Source organism: Heloderma suspectum, chromosome 5, assembly GCF_057233095.1.
Source record: "Heloderma suspectum isolate Gila_16-S chromosome 5, 16-S_ref, whole genome shotgun sequence".
NCBI classification, from domain to species: Eukaryota; Metazoa; Chordata; class Lepidosauria; order Squamata; family Helodermatidae; genus Heloderma; species Heloderma suspectum.
This window is the reverse complement of record NC_139462.1, coordinates 128,598,853-128,623,356: the sequence shown is the minus strand read 5'-3', so window position 1 is coordinate 128,623,356 and position 24,504 is coordinate 128,598,853. Positions and strand designations below refer to the sequence as shown.

The 24,504-nt window shown below is 44.0% G+C and overlaps 1 protein-coding gene across 1 annotated transcript in view; it reads right to left on the bottom strand.

Annotated features, from left to right (window-relative positions):
- Nucleotides 1-24,504, bottom strand: part of TANC2 (tetratricopeptide repeat, ankyrin repeat and coiled-coil containing 2) — a 529,014-nt gene that overhangs the window by 258,036 nt on the left and 246,474 nt on the right. Inside the window, exon 6 of the mRNA XM_084857421.1 lies at nucleotides 1,034-1,144. Coding sequence (XP_084713547.1) covers nucleotides 1,034-1,144 — 111 coding nt within the window. The remainder of the gene's footprint in view (nucleotides 1-1,033; nucleotides 1,145-24,504) is intronic.

Sequence of the window (24,504 nt, the reverse complement as noted above, 5' to 3'; positions counted from 1 at the left end):
TCTGGGATGAAGGTGGCCACACCACTCCAGGCAAGCCTTGCTCCTCCTGGGCTGGGCTTTGGGATAGGTTCGCACTCTGAGTGGCTCCAGCCCCTGTCTAAGAAATCCTCTGATAGCTCCAGTGAGAACACTGGATCCTTTCCTTGTCTGTGCAAAAACATGTTGTTTCTCAGAGTATCAGAGGCAGTACGTCTATGACTACCAGTTGCTGGGGAACATGGGTAGGAGGAAGCTGTTGCATTCATGCCCTGCTTGTGGTTTCCCCTGGACATCTGGTTGGCCACTGTGTGAACAGAATGCTGGACTAGATGGACTCTTGGTCTGATCCAGCATGGTATTATGTTTTCTCCACCTTCCCTCGGCTTCTGAGTCATTACACTTTTTTTTATTTTTTGTATGGTTTGCTTGGTGATGCCCTACTGAACAAAGCTTTGGCAAGACTGGAACTGGGAGGGGCTCTCTCCCACAGGCTACCTGGAACTCTCAATATGGCTGTGTGTACCAGAGCACGTGGGAGGAGCAACCTACACAAGGATACTTTCTGCTACTGCTGGAAAATAAAATTTTGCTATGAGTGTTTCATGTCTAAAGTAAAGCTGCCTTGGGTTCCTTGCAAGAGGAAAAAAGGCGGGATATAAATGCAACAAATAAACAAAGTAAACTGACCTACAAGAACCCAAAGAGGCCCTGTGATGATCGCGAACACCCAAGGACTCCCGGGGAGTGAGCAGCGTTATGCATGTGCTAACATTTCCAAATACTTCATGGCCTGGGCCAGCAGAGACATTGCCACCTGCAAAGTTGTTGCAATTCTGGAAAGCCTTAATTTAATTCCTCAAGAACAAAAATGTCATGTTAGCAGCCATCTACCTAAATGAAAAAATGTCAGATATGACAAGCACACAAATCTCAGGCAAGGAAGGGGTCAGCAAGGCTTCTATCCGGGTCTAAGGGGTGTGAGATAGTGCTTGGCCAGAGTAAATCCCCTCCCGCTCTTCCTCAAAATGCAGCAGCGTTCTGCATGCATGCTTACCAGGGCAGTAGGCATCAAGGTCCAGTTTAGGTGCTGAAGTGAGAGTTGGTGAGCCAAGCTCAGATTCTGGGATTCGCGGGCTCTCAACAAATTTTGCCTTCCTTAGTGGAGCTTAAGAAGAGGGAAACATAAAGAGAGGTCATGAGTAAGAGAACAGTAAATTACACATGGAAGCACTTAACTGAACAAACTATGTCAGGCCCAGATCAGGTTTCTTTTTTAATGCCAAAAAGGGAACTCTGCATTCCTAGGGAAAAGATCATATTAAAAACCTGCAAATTCATACAGATACTTGATCTCCCTCACAACATTTCCCTCCACTGTTTTTTGAGAAATGTCTGGGTGAATAACCCACCTTCAGCTAATGTAAGAATGATTAACAGTGCAATCCTATGCATATTTACTCAGAAGTAAGCCCCTCTATGTTCAATGGGGCTTACTCCAATATAAGTGTACATAGAATTGTATACTAAAGATTGTGCTCTCTGCACATCCATTTTTCTCCTGGACAGGTTAGCGAAGAGCACATGCACAAATAATGGGAATGATTCACCTTTCACTGTGATCTAAAGGATCCACACTTCATTTTCAATTTGTAAGCCGCTTTGGAGCAAATGAATTATGTACCAGACTGCCTAAATACATCCAGTCTCACAACTTCCCTTCTTCTAAGTACAGCTTCAACCCCATTCCCAAACCATATAGAAATATGATGGTGCAACTCATGCCATCAGTAATTGCTGCCTACTGCATGGTAGCCCCATTGGGTACTCTTGGGCTTAAAAGCCAGGATTGGGAACTTTTTTTTTGTTAAGGGTCACTTTCTCCCACGGGTAATCTGTCAGAGGCCACACGGTGGCAGTGGGCAGGGCCAAAGCAAGGCCAGAGCCAATAGTGAGTGGGGCCATCCCATTTCTCTCTCTCTCTGCCACTTCCTTCTCTCTTTCTCTCTCCCCCCCTCCCCCCTCCTTGGCAGCCTCACTGTGCAGGAAGGAAGGGGAGAAACATATCACTTTTGTCAGAGGTCTGAACTGATCACTTGCACAGGACTTTTGAAATTAGGCTGAGGACTGTAAGCGGTCCTATGGCCACAGGTTTCCCATTCTTACTCCAGACAGATTACAGGGTGTGTGTTTTTCCACAGGACTGAAGGCACTATGATTGAGCCACCTTAATATGTGAAATGCAAGCAATCCTCTATGTCTGACTAGAGTCTCTGGTCAAAGAGTTTTGCAAAAAATGTATTTGAACAAATACACTGCAAGTGACACTGGTTCTAACAAGTCCATGGAGTGCCCTCAAGTCTCTAAAAAGTTATCATCTAACACCTCAGTGGCCTGCTAGGGTAACACCACTCTTCCAGGATACAGACTATGGCAGCCTTCCCCAACCTGGTCCCCTCCAGGTATTTTGGACTACAACTCCCAGGATTCCTGATTAGTGGCCACGCTGATTAGGGCTGATGGGAGTTGGGAGTCCAAAACATCTCGAGGACATCAGGTTGGGGATGGCTGGGCTACAGAAAGGAAAACAGCACTTGCACATTTCAGTGTATGGACAATATTTTTTCAAGTTTATTAAAAATTATTTGCTGTGATTAACATTATAGAAAACTCTGTTTCTTTTAAAGAGAGAATTCAGTCATTAATCTCTTTGAAAAGTAGAAAATCCATGTGAGAGATGTGAACTTGCATGCCAAGGTAAGTAGCTCAAGCATCTAAACTGATTCAGCTTCTTCACAGGTTAGAGATGCAGAGCTTTCAAAAGAATGATTCTCACATTTGTGGGGGTAGTGAAAAGATTTCTAAAACAGTTGTTTACAGCCTTAGAATTGATACTTAAATATGTCAACCAATGAAAATATTTAAAAAGTATATTGCAGATTAGAAATGAAATACATTGCTTTCAAAAGTAGCAGCAACTGTAACTAGAAACACACAAGCAGTTCTGTTGACAGAGCACATCTCCACACATTTTCATGTGCTGCACTAGACATGAAGTACTAACAGGATGCCAAAAGAATAACTGCACAATCCTAGGCATGTTTACTTTCAGTGGGACTTAATCCCTAGTAAGTGTGTTCAGAATTGCAGCATGAGTAAGAGGCAAAACACATGACCAGCTTACCACAAGGAAAATGTGGGGAAATTTGCTTGTTTCTTACATGTCTGCTAAAGTACTGCAAAACAGACTGATTGGTTTTATAATATTCCACGGTTGCTGCTGCTTCATCCAAGTTACTGACTTGCTCTGCACTGAAAATATTAGTACTATTTATCCTTTCCATGCATTAATTATTTATGGGAGTAGAGGGCTTATTCTATTCTCACTGCACTGAAAGTCAACTCAAACTGATGGATTTGTTTCCCAATATGTATTGAATGTCCCCTTCATGGATCACTGCCTTGTTGTGGCGAAGGGGCTTGCGTAACTCAGTGAAGCCATAAGCTATGCCGTGCAGGGCCACCCAAGACGGACAGGTCAGGGCAGAGAGTTCTGACAAAATGTGGTCCACTGGAGAAGGAAATGGCAACCCACTCCAGGATTCTTGCCAAGAAAACCCCATGGAACGTATCACAAGGCTAAAAGAGATGACGCCGGAAGATGAGACCCTCAGGTCGGAAGGTGTCCAATATACTACTGGGGAAGAGCAGAGGGTATTTCCAAGTAGCGCCAGAAAGAGTGAAGCGGCTGGGCCAAAGCCGAAAGGACACTCAGCTGTGGATGTGTCTGGTGGTGAAAAGAAAATCCGATGCTGTAAAGAATACTGTTTAGGAACCTGGAATGTCAGATCAATGAATCAAGGTAAGCTGGAGGTGGTCAAACATGAGATGGCAAGATTGAACATCGACATAGTGGGAATCAGCGAACTAAAATGGACAGGCATGGGCGAATTTAATTCAGGTGAGCATCATATCTACTACTGTGGGCAAGAATCCCTTAGAAGAAATGGAGTACCACTCATAGTCAACAAAAGGGTGAGAAAAGCAGTACTGGGGTACAATCTTAAAAACGATAGAATGATCTCAGTACGAATCCAAGGCAACCCATTCAACATCACAGTAATTCAAGTCTATGCCCCAACCACTGATGCCGAAGAAGCTGAGGTTGATCGGTTCTATGACGACCTACAACACTTTCTAGAACTAACACCCCAAAAAGATGTCCTCTTCATCATAGGGGATTGGAATGCTAAAGTAGGAAGTCTAGAAATCAGCGGGATAACAGGCAGGCATGTCCTTGGTGTACAAAATGAAGCAGGACAAAAGCTAATAGAGTTTTGCCAAGAGAACACGCTGATCATAGCAAACACTCTTTTCCAACAGCACAAGAGATGACTCTACACATGGACATCACCAGATGGTCAATATCGAAATCAGATTGATTATGTCCTTTGCAGCCAAAGATGGAGAAGCTCTATACAGTCAGTCAAAACAAGACCTGGAGCTGACTGTGGCTCAGATCATGAGCTGCTTGTTGCAAAATTTCAGCTTAAATTGAAGAACGTAGGGAAAACCACTAAACCATTCAGGTATGACCTAAATCATATCCCTTATGAATATACAGTGGAGGTGAGGAATAGATTTAAGGGATTAGACCTGATAGACAGAGTGCCTGAGGAACTATGGACAGAGGTCCGTAACATTGTTCAGGAGGCAGCAACTCAATCCATCCCAAAGAAAAAGAAATGCAAGAAAGCCAAGTGGCTGTCTGATGAGGCTTTACAAGTAGCTGAAGAAAGAAGGGAAGCGAGATCCCTTCAAGAAAATCGGAGATCTCAAGGGAACTTTTTATGCAAAGACGGGCATGATAAAGGACAAAGAAGGCAGGGACCTAACAGAAGCAGATGAGATTAAGAAGAAGTGGCAAGAATACACAGAAGAACTATACAGGAAAGATCTTAATGTCCCTGATAGCCATGATAGTGCGGTCACTGAACTTGAGCCGGACATCCTCGAGAGTGAAGTCAAGAGGGCCTTAGGAAGCATTAGTAACAACAAAGCTAGCAGAGATGACAGTATTCCAGCTGAGCTATTTAAAATCCTAAAAGATGATGCTGTTAGAGTGCTGCATTCAATATGCCAACAAATTTGGAACACTCAACAATGGCCACAAGACTGGAAAAGGTCAGTTTACATTCCAATTCCAAAGAAGGGCAACGCCAAAGAGTGTTCAAACTACCGCACAATTGCGCTCATTTCACATGCCAGCAAGGTGATGCTCAAAATCCTACAAGCTAGGCTTCAGCAGTATGTGAACCAAGAAGTACCGGAAGTACAAGCTGGGTTTCGAAGAGGCAGAGGAACTAGAGATCAAATCGCCAACATTCGCTGCATCATGGAGAAAGCAAGAGAATTCCAGAAAAACGTCTATTTCTGCTTCATTGACTATGCTAAAGCCTTTGATTGTGTGGATCACAACAAACTGTGGCAAATTCTTAAAGTGATAGGAGTACCAGACCACCTTACCTGTCTCCTGAGAAACCTGTACGAGGGTCAAGAAGCAACAGTAAGAACCAGACATAGAACAACCAAGTGGTTCAAAATTGGGAAAGGAGTACGACAAGGCTGCATATTGTCACCCTGCTTATTTAACTTATATGCAGAGTACATCATGAGAAACGCTGGGTTGGATGAATCACAGGTCGGAATTAAGATTGCCAGGAGAATTATCAACAACCTCCGATATGCAGACGATACCACCCTAATGGCAGAAAGCGAAGAGGATCTCAAGAGCCTCTTGTTGAGGGTGAAAGAGGAGAGTGCAAAAGCTGGTTTGAAACTCAACATTAAAAAAACTAAGATTATGGCATCTGGCCCCATCACTTCCTGGCATATAGAAGGGGAAGAAATGGAAGCAGTGACAGATTTTACTTTCTTGGGCTCCAAGATCACCAAGATCATGGTGACTGTAGCCATGACATTAACAGACGCTTGCTTCTTGGGAGGAAAGCTATGGCAAACCTAGACAGCATAGTAAGAAGCAGAGACATCACCTTACCGAGAAAGGTCCGTCTAATCAAAGCTATGGTTTTCCCAGTAGTAATGCATGGCTGTGAGAGCTGGACTATAAGGAAGGCTGAGCGCCAAAGAATTGATGCTTTCGAACTGTGGTGCTGGAGAAGACTCTTACGAGCCCCCTGGACTGCAAGGAGGTCAAATCAGTCAATCCTAAAGGAAATCAACCCTGAGTGCTCATTGGAAGGACAGATACTGAAGCTGAAGCTCCAATATTTTGGCCACCTAATGCGAAGAGAAAACTCTCTGGAAAAGACCCTGATGCTGGGAAAGACTGAAGGCAAAAGGAGAAGGGGACGACAGAGGATGAGATGGCTAGATAGCATCACCGATGCAATGAAGATGAACTTGAGCACACTCCGGGAGAGAGCGCAGGACAGGAAGGCCTGGTGTGCTATGGTCCATGGGGTCACAAAGAGTCGGACACGACTGAACGACTGAACAACAACAACATATATTGAATGTAGTATTTTCAAGAAAACATTGTAGTTATTGAAGGGAGGGATTGAAACAATTCTCAATGGCACCGAACTGGAATTCTCCATGTGTGTTCTCTATTTGAATGTGAGGAGTGGATTTTGCCATATTAAAAAATGTGTATTGTGCACTATCAATTTCCAGTGGTTACAAATAAATGTAAATGTTCCTCCATGTTTATTTTTGGATGTGGAGATTCCTTTTTTTATATAATAATTTTATTTTTTTAAAGGAAACAACAACATCAACACACAATACACCAGACTGGGGACATTTGGCATGCACCAAATTCAGTGGAGAGACTGAATATCAGCTTCCTGCCAAATAAAGGCTTCACACTTTCGCAGGATATATCGGCTCTGAGGAAATACTGGCAGACTTTACTGGGCAATAAAGAGACCTGTTTAACTTCTTTTTGTAGTAACTTATTGTCATCGTTTTCCCCACTCCAGATAACACTGTTCATCAGTTAAATCAATAGTGGTCTTGCCACACATTTTAAACAGTTTTGAAATACAGCGAAAATGTTTACTTGCCACTGATTCTGAGCCTTCCTTCCCTGACTTGGGAAGGGCAGTGTCTTAGCCCTGATATTGCACTGAACAAGTTTTGCCAAATTAAAAGCATCAGTAATCACTGGTGAGCTGACAAGTGTATTTGTGGACCCCTGGGTCTTTGCAATGAATTTTTCTAAGAACAGACTGTATTGTAATTGTTCCATTGATGAGTCTTAAGAAGATTGGTTAGACTTCTGTTGCAAAGTGCAAGCATGTTACGAACATGGTATAAGGAATAATGATAACAAAAAATTTATAAGTAAAGCACCATCAATGTGCATGGTGTTTTACAGAGTGCAAGAGAACACGTCCCTGTCCTTTGAGACTTACAGCCTATAACAGGGGTGGAGAAATGTTTTTGCCTAAGAACAACATCAGCTCCAGGCTGTTATGCCCCAAGTAGAGGAGTCTTCCTCACAGGAGGAGCTGGAGGCCCCAGAAGCCCAGGATACCCCAGCCCGGGGGCTGCCACCAGCCCCACAGGAGCCAGAACCCTCGGGGGAAGTGGCTGCTGGACCATCCAGGTCAGGAGAGAGGGACTCTGCCTCTGAGGCAGACACTGAGCCACCCCGATCCCCGGGAGTGTCGTCGCCTCAACAGGCAGGCTAGCAGGGCTCCTGTGTGAAGGAGTGTTCGCCTGCAGAAGAAGTCTCCTCAGGAGAATGGGACTCCTCAGGAGTAGGCTCTGGGAAGGGAGCCCTGATTGCTACAGCAGACTCTGGGTGGGGTCTGGCTGGTTTGGAGCTTAAAAGCCTGCACTGGGAACCCAGCCAGCATTGGAACAACTTGGTCCTTCCAGTCTCTGCCTTGTGCCCTGCCGCCTGTAGCGTGCCCTGTGTCTGATGCTCTGGTTCCTGACCTCTTGGGCTGCTCAACAACCCGGCTTCTGGACTATGTAACACACCTGACTGCTTTACTGTGTTTGACTTCTTGCCTGTTTTCTTGAATACTTCCGCTGCTGCCTGCTCCTTACTGCCTGACTGATTGCTGGTCTCCTGACCCCTGCCTGGATTGTTGACCACTCCCATCTTAGCTGAAAACGCCTTGGACTGGAACCTGTGTGCTTGACCATTTGTTTGCTAACTTGACTACTCTATTGCCTCGCCCCCTCTACTCACTTGCAAACAGCCAAGACTTGCTCCAGAGCAGGACACAGGCAAACACACTGGGGTCACATGCCAGCTGTGGCAGGGTCACAGCCCAAAGTGGGTCCCTACTGGCATACAGGACCTGGCATGCCTGCCCGGACATACACACTTATTTGCACACACACCACTCACATGAACATGCACATTTACATGTATGCACCACCATTCACTTTCACATGCACACTCACATGCCCACACTCGCACACCCAAAGGAGGTGCTTCTCCCTGTTTGTCAGGGATCCTCCCTTGCACCACAACCCAACCCACTCAGCAAGGTCCCTTGATGCTCTGACTTGGATTCCTACATTGAGCAGGGGGTTGGACTCGATGGCCTTGTAGGCCCCTTCCAACCCTACTATTCTATGATTATCTGTACAGCATTAGGGGGTCTCAAGGGGCTGCTGTGTGGAGGTAAGAAAGACCACTTCCACCAGCCTAGGCCCCATCTACACCAGGATTTTACTCCATGGCAGGTGCAAGTTGAGGTCCCTCATGATAGATGACACAGTCACGACTTCACAGCCATCTGTGGTTTTTGCCTGGAAAATGCGGAGTTCCAAGGAGTCGTTTTACTGCGATTTTGGGGGGTTGCTGCGGGTTCCCCCACAGTTGCAGGAAGTCGGTTATTTCCCCGAAACAACTTCGCATTTTACAGTGAGCATGTTGTAGGTATGCATAGTGCCTGTGTCACTCTGTGACGCCCATTTACTCCCCCCATCCCTTCACAGCTGCGTAGTTACAGAGGCACAGAGGGGTGTTTTAATCTATTTAATCGCAGTTTTGCAGCTTCGTATCTTTGCAACTGTTGTGCACTCAGTATACAAGGGCTGGGGTGGGGGTGTTGGGGAAGGAACAACATCGCTCTGGCCACCATTTTGGAGCGATGGCTAGGCATGTGGTGCTCATGCTAGTGAGTGCGAACCATTGCGAGAGTCTCGGGCTGGGGAGCTGATAAACTGATGGTGCAGCAATGAAAGAGCACAAAACACTCACTTTTTACCTAAAAAGGGATGGAAAGACACAGCAGAGCCCCTCAAATACGAAACAGCCACTGAAGTGTCACACCCCCACACTCACGCGACTGCACAGCTGCACATTTCAGTAAAAGGGCAAAAAAAAAGGGCGTAGCGAGTCTGTTAGGGAAGTGCACAGTACATCATGAGTGTATTCCAGAGCATGCTGACTTGAAGCTGCATTGCTGCGCAGCTGCGACGGGGTGGGGGGTCAAAGCGGTGCCATATAGATGCGGCCCTAGTTGCACCTGCCTAAACCTGGATTCACCCCAATGTAATTCAGAAAAGGTAGCCACGTTTATAGGAAATAAATCAGCAAATTTCCAGTTAAGGGAGTTCTTGATTTGAGAGGGAAATCTCATATTGGACTAACACTTCCCTTATTTTATAAAACTATGTTTGAATTAACAAAGGGCTAGAGCACATTCGGTTCTTGGCAGTTACACATTTGGCTGAAACAAGGAGGAAGGAGATCAACTCCCTCCTTCATGCTGGCAAAAGGTCTGAAACCAAGCCTACTAATATAATGCCTAAAGATTTAAATGGCAATTCAAAATCTGTAATTTTCTTGATAAACCACTGGAACCAAAAAGAACAAAACTTTGGACAGATCCAGCCACAATGCAACAATATTTCAGAGGCCCCATATTCCTCAAGAGGAATAACCCCAAGTAATGTGACCAAGTAATGTATGATGCCACCTACTAAAAACTTTAATTACTAATTCCCAAATATACTACAACATATTTACAAAAAAGGACATGAGGTTTACATTTTAACTTAGACCTACTCTCCTAACTAGGATCCAAATTCGTGTGCCCATGTATCTACATGTGGAGGATTTTTTTTTCTCCACTTACAGAGTTCAATACTTTATATACAAAGGATACCACTCCTTTATAAAGTGAAACTCTAATGATATAGCTTTCAAAACCCATGGGCATGTGAGAAAATTAACGGATTAGAGATAAGGCTTTCAAGGAAATGTTGTAATTCAAGATGCTCAAATCATGGTATAATACCTTCTCCCATAGATGCTAGCTCAATCTTAGAAAGAAGGGTACCGCTCTATAGAGTGTATCCCCTTGGCATCACCACCCCATTTGCAGGTGACTAATTGTGGGGAGAATTCAGATGCTTAGGAAGGATTCAGATGCACAGGGTGCAATCCAATGCATGTTTAGACAGAAAAAAGTCCTACAATTCCTAATATTCGCCAGCCAGCCATGCTGGCCCTCACATCACTCTGGCATCATTCCAGAGTCATCCTTGGGAACCTGGCAATGTGCAGAGCTCTGCTCTGGCTGCCAATGCTACCACAGACAGCGTGTCTTTAAAAAAAGAAAAGGCAGTTAAAAGAAAGTAACTAAAGGCACAATCCTATTAGGGATGTGCAAATCAGCCAAACCTGAGCTCACCAAAGTTCTCCGAATTCCATCTTGAAGCTCATTGTGACTCGAGTCCATATCAGACTACAAGTGTTGTTGTTTTTTTCTTTTTGGATGAAAATCTGAGCTTATTTTTGTGCACATATTTCCAAATGTATGCAGCAATTGTGCACATATTTTCATAGAATCATAGAATAGTAGGGATGTAAGGGGCCTATATGACCATCGAGTCCAATCCCCTGCTCAGTGCAGGAATCCAAGTCAAAGCATCCCCGACATAAGGCTGTCCAGTTTCATCTTGAATACTTCCAGTATGGGAGAGCCCACCACTTCCCTAGGTAATTGGTTCCATTGTTGTACTGCTCCAACAGTCAGGACAATTTCCCTGATGTTCAGCCGGAATCTGGCTTCCTGTAACTCGAGCCCATTATTCCGTGTCCTGCACTCTGGGATGATCAAGAAGAGATCCTGGCCTTCCTCTCTGTGACAACCTTTCAAGTACTTGAAGAGCACTACCATATCTCCCCTCAGTCTTCTCTTCTCAAGGCTAAACATGCCCCGTTCTTTCAGTCTCTCCTCACAGGGCTTTGTTTCCAGCCCACTGATCATCTTCGTTGCCCTCCTTTCAACCCTCTCCAGTTTGTCTGCATCCTTCTTAAAATGTGGTGTCCAGAACTGACACAGTATTCAAGATGAGGCTGAATAGACCCAGTGCTGAGTAGAAGGGAACTAGTATTTCAGGTGATTTGGAAGCTATGCCTCTTATTAATGCAGCCCAAAATAGCATTTGCCTTTTTTGCAGCCACATCACATTGTTGGCTCATATTCAGCTTGTGATTGACAACAATTCCAAGATCCTTCTCGCTTGTAGTATTGTTGAGCCACATATCCCCCATCTTGTAACTGTGCCTTTGGTTTCTTTTTCCTAGGTGCAGAACTTGGCATTGATCCCTATTAAATGTCATTCTGCTGTTTTCTGCCCAGCGCTCCAGCCTATCAAGATCACTTTGTATTCTGTTTCTGTCTTCCAGGGTATTAGCTATCCTGCCCAATTTTGTGTCATCTGCAAATTTGATCAGCATTCCCTGCACCTCCTCCTCCAAGTCATTAATAAAAAGGTTGAAGAGCACTGGGCCCAGGACTGAACCCTGCAGTACCCCGCTCGTTACCTCTCCCCAGTTTGAGAAGATCCCATTGATAAGCACTCTTTGAGTCTGATTCTGTAGCCAACTGTGGATCCACCGGATCATTGTTTCATCTAGCCCACTTCGAGCTAGTTTGCTCATCAGGATATCATGGGGCACTCTGTTGAGAGCTTTGCTGAAGTCGAGGTATATTATGTCCACAGCATTCCCACAGTCCACAAGGGAGGTGACTAGGGTTGGCGGAGAATTTCTCCCCGAAACTTCGGGGGGCCGAGCGCCAACGTGTTCAGCCCCCCGAACAAGTTTCGGGGAGAAATCCTCCGAACCCCCCCCCGCACCCCGCACCCCCCCCCCCGGGACGGGACTTACCTTCGCCGAATGTCCCTCCCGGCGGCGGGTCCGGCCGGTGGTTCGGCGGGTGTTCGAGCGGGGCGGGAGCGGCAGCCGGTCTTTTGACCAGCTGCCGCCGCCGCCATTGCAATAAAAGAAAAAAAAACAACACGCCCCCTGATAGGCTACGTGACGATTCACGTAGCCTATCACGGCTAGATTTGCAAAGTCAGCCGTGATAGGCTACGTCAATCGTCACGTAGCCTATCACGGGTGACTTTAAAAAAAAAAAAAAAGTGTGTACAGATAATGGCGGCCCCCATAGGGAGCCGCCATTCCCGTTCCTTATTTGGTCGCTGTAGTCTACGTAAACATTTACGTAGACTACAGCGACTAAATAAGGAACGCGAATGGCGGCTCCCTATGGGGGCCGCCATTAGCGTACGCGCTTTTTTTTTTTTTAAAGTCATCCGTGATAGGCTACGTGACGATTGACGTAGCCTATCACGGATGACTTTGCAAATCCAGCCGTGATAGGCTACGTGAATCGTCACGTAGCCTATCAGCGGGCGTTTGTTTTTTGTTTTTTTAACTTTCGCGTTCGCGGCCGGGCGAGGCGGGAAGCCTCCCCCCCAGCCTGAATTTTGGCCGGGCCGAGGCGGGAAGCCTCCCCCCCCCGGCCGGAACTTCGCGGGGGGACCAGCGAAGCGCCTCCCCCCCACCGCGAATGTCCTTCGAGGACAGGTAAGTGACTTTCGTCCACCCCTAGAGGTGACCTCATCAAACAATGAGATCAGATTCATCTGGCAGGATTTGTTCTTGACAAATCCATGTTGGCTTCAAGTAATCACTGCATTGTTTTCAAAGTGGTTACAGATGGCTTGCTTTTTAATCTGCTCCAGAATGTTCCCAGGGATTGATATCAGACTGACTGGTCTGAAGTTCCCAGGTTCCTCCTTTTTGCCCTTTCTGAAGATAGGAACAACACTGGCCCTCCTCCAATCATCTGGCACTTCGCCCATCCTCTATGATTTCTCAAAGATAATAGACAGTGCTTCTGAGAGTTCTTCTGCCAGTTCCTTTATTACTCTAGGATGCAGTTTATCTGGCCCTAGAGATTTGAATTCATTCTAAGTAATTCGGTGTTCCTTGACCATATGCCTATCGATCTCAAGCTGCAATCCCCGCTCCCCCTTCAGGCTGTACTTCGCCTTTGCCAGGGAGCTCATAGACCCTCTTTTGGGAGAAGACTGAGCCAAAGTAGGAATTGAGCACTTCTCCCTTTTCCTTGTCTTCTGTTATCATTTTGCCATTCTTATTTAATAGTTGAAACACCATTTCTTTCCTCTGTCTTTTACTATGCACATATCTGAAGAAAGCCTTTTTGTTACTTTTAGCATCCCTTGCTAACCTCAGCTCATTCTCAGCTTTAGCCTTCCTGATGCCATCCCTGCAATTCTGTGCTACCTGCCTGTACTCTTACTTTGTAGCTTGGCCTTCCTTCCACTTCTTATGTGTGTTCTTTTTTGTTTTCAGGTCATCTCTAAGCTTGTTGTGAAGCCACATTGGCTTCTTCTGTTGTCTTCCGCCTTTTTTTCTTGTTGGAATTGTTTGTAATTGTGCCTTTAGATTTTCCTTTTTAAAAAACTCCCACCCATGTTGGATCCTTTTTCTCATTAGAGTCGCTTGCCATGGGACCTTACTGATCATTGTTCTGAGTTTATTAAAATTGGCTTTCCTAAAATACAGGGTACGCGTTTGACTACACTCGGCTTTTGCTTCCTTTAGAACCAAGAACTCAAGTACAACATGGTCACTTTCCCCCAGAGTTCCCGTAACTGCTACTTTATCCACTAAGTCATCTCTGTTGGTTAGGATCAAGTCAAGGATAGTCGATCCTCTAGTTCCTTCCTCTACTTTCTGTAGGGGGAAGTTATCCACAACGCCAAGTCAGGAATTTTCTGGAGGGGCCGTGTTTTGCAGAATTTGTCTCCCAACAAATATCAGGGAAATTGAAGTCCCCCATTACTACTACATCATGCTTCCTTAGTTTCATCCTCATCTTCTCCTTAATTAGGTAGCTGGTAGTAGACTCTGACCACTATGTTCCTTTTATTCTTTGCTCCGTTTATTTTAACCCAGATGCTCTTGATGGGGCTACCAAGCTCATCCACCTGTATTTCTGTGCAGATATATGTATTTTTTAACATATAATGCAACGCCACCTCCCTTTCTGTTCCTCCTTTTCTTTTTGAACAAGTTATATCCTTCAATTGCTGTATTCCAGTCATGGGAGTCATTCCACCAAGTTTCAGTTACACCTATCAAGTCATAATTTCCGTCTTGTATTAAGAGTTCAAGTTCATTCCATTTGTTTCCCATACTCTGGGCATTAGTGTATAGACATCGAAGACCATGTGCGTTATAGTCTGGCTGTCTTCCTTTTAAACGTACACATTCTTCTCCCATTGTTTGAGGCATACTTGTGTGCATTTTTCAGAAGTACGCATGTTTTCATGCACATATTCAAATGTGTGCATGCTTTCTAACACAGTGTTTGGTCTCGGAGGTGTGGACTGGGTAAAGAATGAACTGAAACTAATTTCTCATACATCGCTAAATCCTATGCATCCCTAAATCCTACAACTCCCAGCATTTTTCAGCCAGCCATACCATAAGGTACAGGCTTTATGGTAGGGATGTCACGGGCGCCAGTTTGGTCCACAAATCTGACGGACTGCTGGCGCCCGCACCTGCCAAGTTCTGCCTGCCGAGCTCCCCTCTGCTCACTGACTCTCTGGGTTGCAGTCGAGCACCCCCTGTGTGCCCACATAGACTTATGTGCAAAAAGCACTGTGAATCGCCTATAGACTCTAGTTTACAGAGCTATTTTGCACATAACTCTATGGGCAGGTGCTGCCGATCGCCATTTAAAAAAAAACACATGGCGATCGGCACAGAGACGAACAGGCCCGGGTACGTTGTGAGCTGCTCATCAAACACAGAGAGGGGGTTCTTGACTGTAGCCCGGAGGGCCAGCGAGCAGGGGGAAAGCTCGGGGGTGCCCGTAGAACCCGAACTGGGATGTGTTCTCACATCCCTACTTTATGGTAAAAACAACAACACTGTTCCTTGGTGAGTCATACAATGTCAGCCCCAGCCTTCTGATACCCCGTGGCAAGTTAATACAGATCAATGATAAGAATATAAGAACATAAGAAGAGCCCTGCTGGATCAGTCCAGGGGTCCATCTAGTCCAGCATTCTGTTCACACAGTGGCCAACCAGCTGTTGACAAGAAACCCACAAGCAGGTCACAAGTGCAACAGCACCCCCCCACCCATGTTCCCCAGCAACTGTTGTACATAGGCATACTGCCCCAATACTGGAGGTAGCATATAGCCATTAGGACTAGTAGCCACTGGCAGCCTTCTTCTCCAGGAATTTGTTTAAGCCCTTTTAAAATCCATCCAAATTGGTGGCCATCACTTCTTCTTATGGTAGTGAATTCCATAGTCAAACTATATGCTGTGTGAAGAAGTACAATAAAACTCTGTATTGCAGTAGATCAGGTTACACAGATCAAGCTTTCTAAAATTTGTGCAGAGCTTACTCAGTTACAGCCCCAATAAATCAAATAGCAGAGGCAAAAGCTACCAGCACATTAATTTGTCCAGAGAAAGTTTCAAGCTTAAAATCCATACAATGTCAGAGATCAAGTCCAACATTAGATTCCAAATGGGTATCTCTACTGTACAGATTTCAAGACAGACAAAAGCCAAAAGTCATGATAAGTCCAGGTAAGAAAGCATTCTGTTCAATCAAAGACAAAGGCACACGATTCAAGGCAAATAAGAGTTCATGAATAGTCCAGGCAATTCAAGGCAGACAATGCGTTCACAAAAAGTCCAGACAATAAATCATTTTGGGCAAATAGAGATGTTGTTCCCAGCAAAGGCTCTGAGCCTCAGCACCGGCTTAAATGCAAGAGAGGGGCTGCTAAACACTCCCTTCTGATAATCTATCCTGACAGGGGAATCTAGCCCATAAACAATCACTACATCTGAGGGGATGTTCCTGTTCTGCCCTTTTCAGTTGATGTTTCCACCTGGGTGACATCCTCGAAAGCCCCCTCCCCTGCAGAGATCTCATTCGGTTCCGTTCCCACAGATAATTTCTCAGGCTGTGAATCAGAAATCTGATTCAAGGCCATACCTTGCAGCTCTGGCTGACTGGGAGTATTAGCCTCTTTCAGCCTGCAATCAGATGGGGAGGCAGGCAGAGCCAGGACTGGGTCTGGACTGGGTTCTAAATCATTCTGCTCTAAGTCTGAATCAGATTCTGATTCTAAAACTGTAGAGGCTTTTTAATGTTTTCCAGGGGCGTTTTTTGTTTCACTGCACTGGTAGCACACCATTACTGTTGTAAACCCCCTTTAAGAGACAAGCTTATCCCTCCCCTCCCACCATATATGCCATGCTTACATTCTATTCGAACGCATACCACCTCTACAGTCAGGGCCAGAAATATTGGAACAAGGATAACTGTTTTGGCAGTTGGCCTCTGTACACCACCACATTGAAGTTGAAAGGAAACACACCCAGATGGGAGCAAAGTCAGGACTTTCAGCTGTAATGCAAGGGGTGTGACAAAAGTGGGGCACTAACCATTCAGGAAGGACAGCCAGTGGCATACACACACACCCATCATTGGTAGCTCATAAGTAATGGAACAAACCAACATCATTTCAAACTTAAGGATCGCCTTTAATACCTGGATGAAAATCCTTTGCAGTCAATGACTGCCTGAAGTCTGGAACCCATGGACATGACCAAATGCTGAGTTTCCTCCCTTGAGATGCTTTGCCAGGCCTTTACTGCAGCTGCCTTCAGCTGCTGCTTGTTTGTGGGTCTTTCTGCCTTCAGTCTTGCCTTCAGTAAGTGAAAAGCATGCTCTATTGGGTTGAGATCAGATGACTGACTTGGCCATTGAAGAACATCCCACTTCTTTGCCTGGAGAAACTCTTGGGTAGCTTTTGCTATATGTTTGGGGTCATTATTCATCTGCAAAATGAAGTGGCGTCCTATCAGTTTGGCAGCATTCGGCTGAATCTGAGCAGAAAGTATAGCCATATACACTTCAGAATTCATTCTTCTGCTTTTATCAGCAGTCGGGTCATCAATAAACACCAGTAACCCGGTTCCATTGGCAGCCATACATGCCCATCCCATAACACTGCCTCCACCATGTTTGACAGATGATGTGGTATGCTTTGGATCAGGAGCTGTTCCTTTCCTTCTCCATACTTTTCTCTTCCCGTCATTCTGGTTCAAGTTAATCTTGGTTTCATCAGTCCAAAGAATCTTATTCCAGAACTGGGCAGGCTTTTTTAGGTGTTTGCTGGCAAAGGCTAATCTGGCCTTTCTGTTCTTGAGCGTTACCAGTGGTTTGCACCTTGTTGTGAAGCCTCTGTATTTACATTCATAAAGCTGTCTCTTGACTGTAGATTTTGACAATGACATGCCTACCTGTTGACAATGACATGCCTCAAGAGCATTCTTGACCTGGCTAGATGTTGTGAAAGGGTTCCTCTTCACCATGAGCAGAATTCTGCAGTCATCCACTTTAGTTCTCTTCCATGGTCTTCCAGGCATTTTGCTGTTGCTGAGCTTGCCAGTTAATTCCTTCTTTTTCAGGATGTTCCAAACCATTGTATTGCCCACTCCCACTGTTTTTGCTATCTCTCTGATGGGTGTATGTTGTTTCCTCAGCCTAATGATGGCCTCCTTCACTCGCATGGACACCTCTTTGGACCTCATGTTCAGAGTTCCAGTGAACAGCTACCAAATGCAAATGCAACACTCAGAATCACCTCCAGGCCTTTTATCTGCTTGATTAGTCATAAGGTGCCCAGGAAACAGGCCACACCTGGCCATGCAGCTGCTTGTCAGCCATTCATTCCATTACTTATGAGCCACCAGCGATGGGTGTGTGTGCGTGCCACTGGCTGTCCTTCCTGAATGGTTAGTGCCCCACTTTTGTCACACCCCTTGCATTACAGCTGAAAGTCCTGACTTTGCTCCCATCTGGGTGTGTTTCCTTTCAACTTCAATGTGGTGGTGTACAGAGGCCAACTGCCAAAACAGTTATCCTTGTTCCAATATTTCTGGCCCTGACTGTATATACCCATATTAACATTAAAAATGAAAGCTATAAACCAGTTCTATGTTAACTACATATGTTAACTACATATGTAATATTCTTATGTTCTCTGTTGTAGAGGAAGTAGGGCTCAAAAGGTGGTGTTAGTTTACAAGTGGGTCCTCAAAGGTTGCGTAAGTCTACAGGTGGGATCTACTTCAAAACTTTTAAGAAGCACCAGTTTAAAACAGTTTTTTTGTGCACTGCTCCCATCAGTGTCTCACCATGTACCAATTAAACAAAAAAACTGTAAAGCCACTCAGCAAGTTATGGGAAGATACAAGACATATTCCTTACGATAGAGGTTGTGCTAATCATACATGCAATCACCTTATCCTGATATCAATATTTTGAATGCTGGATATTTCCAGCATTCCACAACAAAACTGATGCTTCCATTTCCTTTACAGCTGACACGCCAAGGGAAGCAACAGTGCTGACTCTATCCAATATAGAGGAACACACAAGATGAGGAATCAAATTGCTTCCCTTTTTCTCTACTATGTACTTGGTATATTACGAGCTTCCATATAGTTGGCACATGTAGAAGGCCCCAAACCACCACCATTCGTTCTCAGGGAGGGAAACAGATTGCAGAAAACATATTGCTGACATGGCCTGTGCATTTCTGCAATTTCTTGTCCAGCCTGAAGTCAACCATGAGACATCTGGCAAGGGCTAAAATAACTTTTGTTACTACAAGGGCAAAGACTAGGGGATTAGGGAGGGGCATCACCCACAGGCTTAATTTTAACCCACAGGTCACAAGTTCTCTCTACCATGGGGTCAGTATGTCCATCTGAAAGCCAAAAAACTACCGTAAAAGCTAAATTAAGTCGATTTTAATGTGATATATGCTGCTTTGAGTGGACCCTTATGAGATATATTGAATTGGGGGAGAGAAAAGGAGGCAGCCTGAGAACACATAGGAAGTACCAAGAGACAGAACATAGGGAGAAAAGAAGGGCATACAATTAATTATGAACTACCCAGAGAACTTTGGCTATTGGGAGGTATATAAATGAAATAAATAAATTCCATGTGGGCTAGAAGTTACTTTTTAAAAATGACAAGCTGAGGCTCTCAGAAAACACTGCAGATGTAATTTACACACTAGGAAACACTGCTGTAAAAAAAAGAAAAAAGTTGGCCTGCTGCCATTTTTTTTTTTGGAAGCTTTGTTCTGAACACAGCTGCCTGGTAACTCCTAGCTATCTAGAAGGGCAATGTTTCCAACAGTGTGACAATTTCCTCCAAATACTGTCCGTTTATATCAAATTTCATTTTTCCTATTAGAGATAGGATTAAATTAGAGAAACTAAAAAAATACACAAAGAGGCCTAGAAGATGGTCATCTATTGCCTACTCAGTGCAGGTTACATTGTGCTTGCAGTGAAAAGTCAAGTTCATTGCATAAGGTAAATGACTGTGGCTTGATCATTTCCTCCCTTAGCTACACTTGACAAGAAGTGAATTGTTTGTGTCCTTGTACCAGTCTTCTTTTCCCACTTGTCTTCATGTTTTTTTTAAAGTTCTTTGCATGCTTTGCAGATGGCATAATCATATATTTTATAGAATACTCTTGTGAAGAGACAGAGCAGTTGTGCTGTAAAACCTAGAGCATGATACACAATTTGTTTAAAAAACAAACAAAAAGCATCCGGGTTCATTTCTGAAAAATATGACAGCATAATTCTAACTGCCATTTCTTTAGTCTCACTTTTAGACACTATTTCATTTTTATCCCATCTTTTTAATAGGAACTCAGGGTGGTGTAAATGGTTCTCTTCCCTTCCCACAACTTTTCTTCACAGCAACTCTGCAAAACAGGTTAGGCTAAGAGATGGTGACTGGTCCAAGGTAAGCATAGGTGAGAAATTCATTAAAATGCAAACTTGACTAACTTTGCACTTTCAGACCACTATGTGAAATGAAACTTAATTATCCTTCAAAATTTGCATTTCTCCAAATTTTGCAATGGAGTTTTCTAATCAAAAACTGCATAAAAATGCATATATTAGGAAAAATAATGCATTATATTACAGAAATGGTTTGCAAAAAATATTAAAAATGTATGTAAAATACATGTATTAGGAAAAATATGCAAAAAATGCTTATCAGTTTTCATGCTAATTTTAAAAAACACACCTCAAAGTTTGGGATGAATCAAATTTAAGACTGGAAAAATTTGCAAAGTTCAAGATAGTTCAAGAGTGGCAACATGAAAAATTGAATTTGATAGATTCTTCTGTCCCTAGTCCAAGGTCACTCAGTGAGTTTTTGTGTTGAACAGGGATTTGAATTCAGGTCTCCTAGTCAAACACCCTAACCACTACACTATACTGGCTCTCATTCTGGACTTTCAGTCCCCAGTTGCTATGCCTGCAGACTGATTGACTCAATTCTTGGAGTAAACTGGAAAAAGCAAAGAGCCAGAAGACTGAAGATGAAAATAGAAAATGAAGGTGATTACATGGCTCTGGTGAATGCATTGTTTTGCCAAGGATTTGCACCGCTTGTTTTATTTCAGTGTATAACCTGCCCTATTTTTAGACTCAAGGCAAGTAATGACATTAATAAGCTTTCTCCAGAAAAGTTGCCAATCAAAACTTTGGCAGATTGTATCTAGCAGCATCATAAATGTTTATGCTTTGAGCTTGATTCCAATCCTGTATCTTGTTCTAGATTATGGGAGCAGCAGAAGGTTGTGAAGAGACTATCACATCTAGTTTAAATGACTTGTCACATTTTAAGAATATAAATGTATATAAATGTAACTCCGTACATTACACTTTGAACTATATGCAGGCTGGATGTTATCAGAGGATGGATAAACATAGCCTGTCCAGCAGGGGTTGTAGCTGGTGCACCAGCCTAAACTAGCGGAAGGTATGTTATGCCATGGATTCCATTTGTCCTTTAAAGGGTAACACAACTCCATCCAGAACAGTCGGAATACCACCTCCCCAGTAAGATAAATTACCTCATATATGACTATTTCTACTGGATTGTATCCAAATGTGCCTCCAACACATCTGGAGGGCATCAGGATGGGGAAGGCTGACTTAGTAGAAAGCACTTCTGCTCACATAAGGTGGGGCACCAGATTTTTACTACTGTCTCCCACCTACTTACGTGCTCTCTCTACCCCACCGCACCAAAGCTGCTCCTGAGGGTTAAGGGGCCCTCCAGAACAGAGTGGCATATGTCACAGAGGGATGCAGTAGGTAGGGGGATAGGGGGAAATTCAGTATCCTAATTTAGTGGAAAATGCTTCTACTAGTGCAAGATGAGATATCCAGTTTTCCATTAAGGCAAAGCCACTATTGGATACAACCCATCACATATACATGGTACACACATGCTAGCAAAACACAGCCAACTATGGAAACCCAGGGATGCACAACAAATTTAGAAACATGTGCCATTTTCAATTGTTGGTGATGTACACGTGGTTTGCATATTTCCTACACAAAGTGCCTTCTGTGTTGGAAATCTGTCACATTTATCTATAAAATTTCTTACATTTGAAGTGGGCTAGAATTTGTATTTTTAAGTTAAATTAATTCCTATATAGGTTCTAAACCATTTGGCAAGATTAAACACATCTCCTGACAAGCTCAAATTAAATTCCACTATGATTTTCAAGGAAACAAAGTCAGACTAATTTATTCCCTCCTCTTAAAGAGAATGACATATGTACATTTAGAAAAGATTAACAAAAACGTCTTGTATGCAGCCATTCAGCCACATGCCAGAATTCCACGGAATTTGGCGTCTCCCTTTCTCCCCTCATTAAATAAATAAATCGGCTACTAAAATTGTTATGTACTATCCATTTTAAGTTAATGAAGATAAAATATAATGGCCTCAGAGGTCATTCCACTTATTTATTATATTTATATCCAATCCTATCCCATGGATACAAAATGGGAAACTTTTTTTTTTCAAATGAAGAACAGTTCTGTCTCTAAGGCAGGAGTGGACAATTTGTGACACTCCAGATGTTTTGGCCTACAACTCTCATCATGACCCACTGTTAACTATGCTGGCCGGGGCTGATGAGAGTTGTAACCCAAAACATCTGGAGGGCTACAAGTTGCCCATTCCTGTTCTAAGGGACTCACAATTGCATGTAATTAAAGGGGATGGGGAATAAGAGGGGCCAAATGAGTTAAACATGACATGTTACAGACATAAAAAATTAAAAATGGTTAAGTAGTTTAATTCTGTCAACCTCTTCTCCTCTCTTTGAAAGCAAAAGAAAGTTGGATTAAAAACAAACCCTGAGAACAATATAGAGTAGCAGCAGTAACATGCTCCTTCCCTTTCTGCTCAAAAATTCCAACACAAAACACCCTGGTTCCCTATTGACTGATGTCTTCTCCCTTGAAGGGACCTGATCTTTTTTAGCAGCTTGGCCTGCAATGACATTGAAGTGGCTGCGACGTGGTGATTACAGTCCTCAGAATCCAAGGATGGCAACACAGTCTCTTCTGGACACAGGTGAGCTGTTCCCTCAGGCCTTTCTGGAGAAGGAGGTTCTAAGGAGGAATCTCATGATGCCCCTCAGTGACCAAGCCCTCTCCCTGATCTGTTAATTCAGGAGTCTCATCCTCTGAGGACAAGGCGTCAGAGTCCTGGACCATGACAAGCAGTTTCATGAAAAGATTTTGAAAAATGTTTTTGGCTCAGCTCTTCATTTAAATATAATGTTGATTCCTGGCTAGTTGTGAAGAGTATGCTGAAGAAGTGGAGGTACTAGAGATCCCCATGCAGTCATACAGCATATGCAACATTTCTCTAAACCTGGATGGGGACTGACAATGGAGAGAGATCTACATTATTCAATCTGTTGGCAAGAAGTAGAAAGAGGCAAGCAGAGCGGTTCATATATAAAAGAAAGTCATAAAGAGTATACACTAGAGAGCAGAATGGGTGAGAGGGGCTAGGAAACTGGGGACAAGAAGAAAATAGGAATGACAGAATGGAACTGGACAAGCAATTTACTACTGAAAAGAAGCCATGTTACAACAGCTGGATGCAATTGCTCCTGTTCTTCTGTGATGACATGATTGGGTTGGCAGCATCCTGCATACAGCCTTACTTACTCAATACAAGGAAATATAAGATAGCCATTGCTTTTCTTCTCAAAGCAGGGAGATCAAATAAGAACAACAGTAGTTTAATCATAATTGAGATGGCCATGTGAATAGTATAGAAGTAAACAAATCTACTGGTTAACACAGTGTTTGGAAATGCAGGTACAAGCACATCATTTTGCAGTTGGATTTTGAAAGCTGAGTACTGGCCAGAGGCTAGGAGGGTCTGAGGGTGCAATCCATGTAGCCAGAAGCAAGGTGCAGGAGTCAATGGGCCTGTTCAGATATCACACTGAGCCATGATGGTTGTGGAATTTCCGCTAACCACGATGGCTTAGCGTGTCATGTGGGGGGAGAAAACCACGTTCTCCATGGTTAGTAAGCCACCCCCACTAATCACCCCCTGCTAAAATATTAAGGGGCCCCAGGGTAGCTTATTGTGTTGTCTGGCAAGCTCCCCAGTGGTTTAAATGGCCTCCAGAGGACTTCCAGGCTGTGACCATAGAGTCTGCTGGCAAGAGCATCCACCATTGTGGGCGACACTCTAGCTGCCTCAGAATTTCTCTATGGTCGCATGGCCATTTGGGATGTTGGAGCGGCCACCGGGACCCTGTTCACACCACAGAGGACGTCAGGATGCGTGCTAGCCACTCGGTTAAGATCACCAGGTAACTATGGAAGGAGGGTTAGGGGAACCACGTGACATGGCATGGTTCTTGATCATGTGACAGGCCCACGTGTCATTGTTTCATTAACCACCCCCTCCATACTTCCCCTGACCACCTTCCCTCCCGTGCATGTCTGAATAAGCCCAATGTGAAGGGTATGCTTTTATGCAATATAACAACAGAGTGCAAATTTGTTATCATTGAACTTTAATAGGGTAACGTTATTCCTCTCCATCCACTAACCCCTTTTGATATCAGAATCAGGCCTCCTTTTTTCAGGACCATTCCTAATACAGGAATACTGCTCAGCCATTTATAAAATAAAACTAGAACAAAACCACATTTCAATGCTTCTGTTGCTACACTAGTATAATCTCTGGATTCTATGATATAATTTAGCCTCTACATCTCTTAAGCTTATTAAT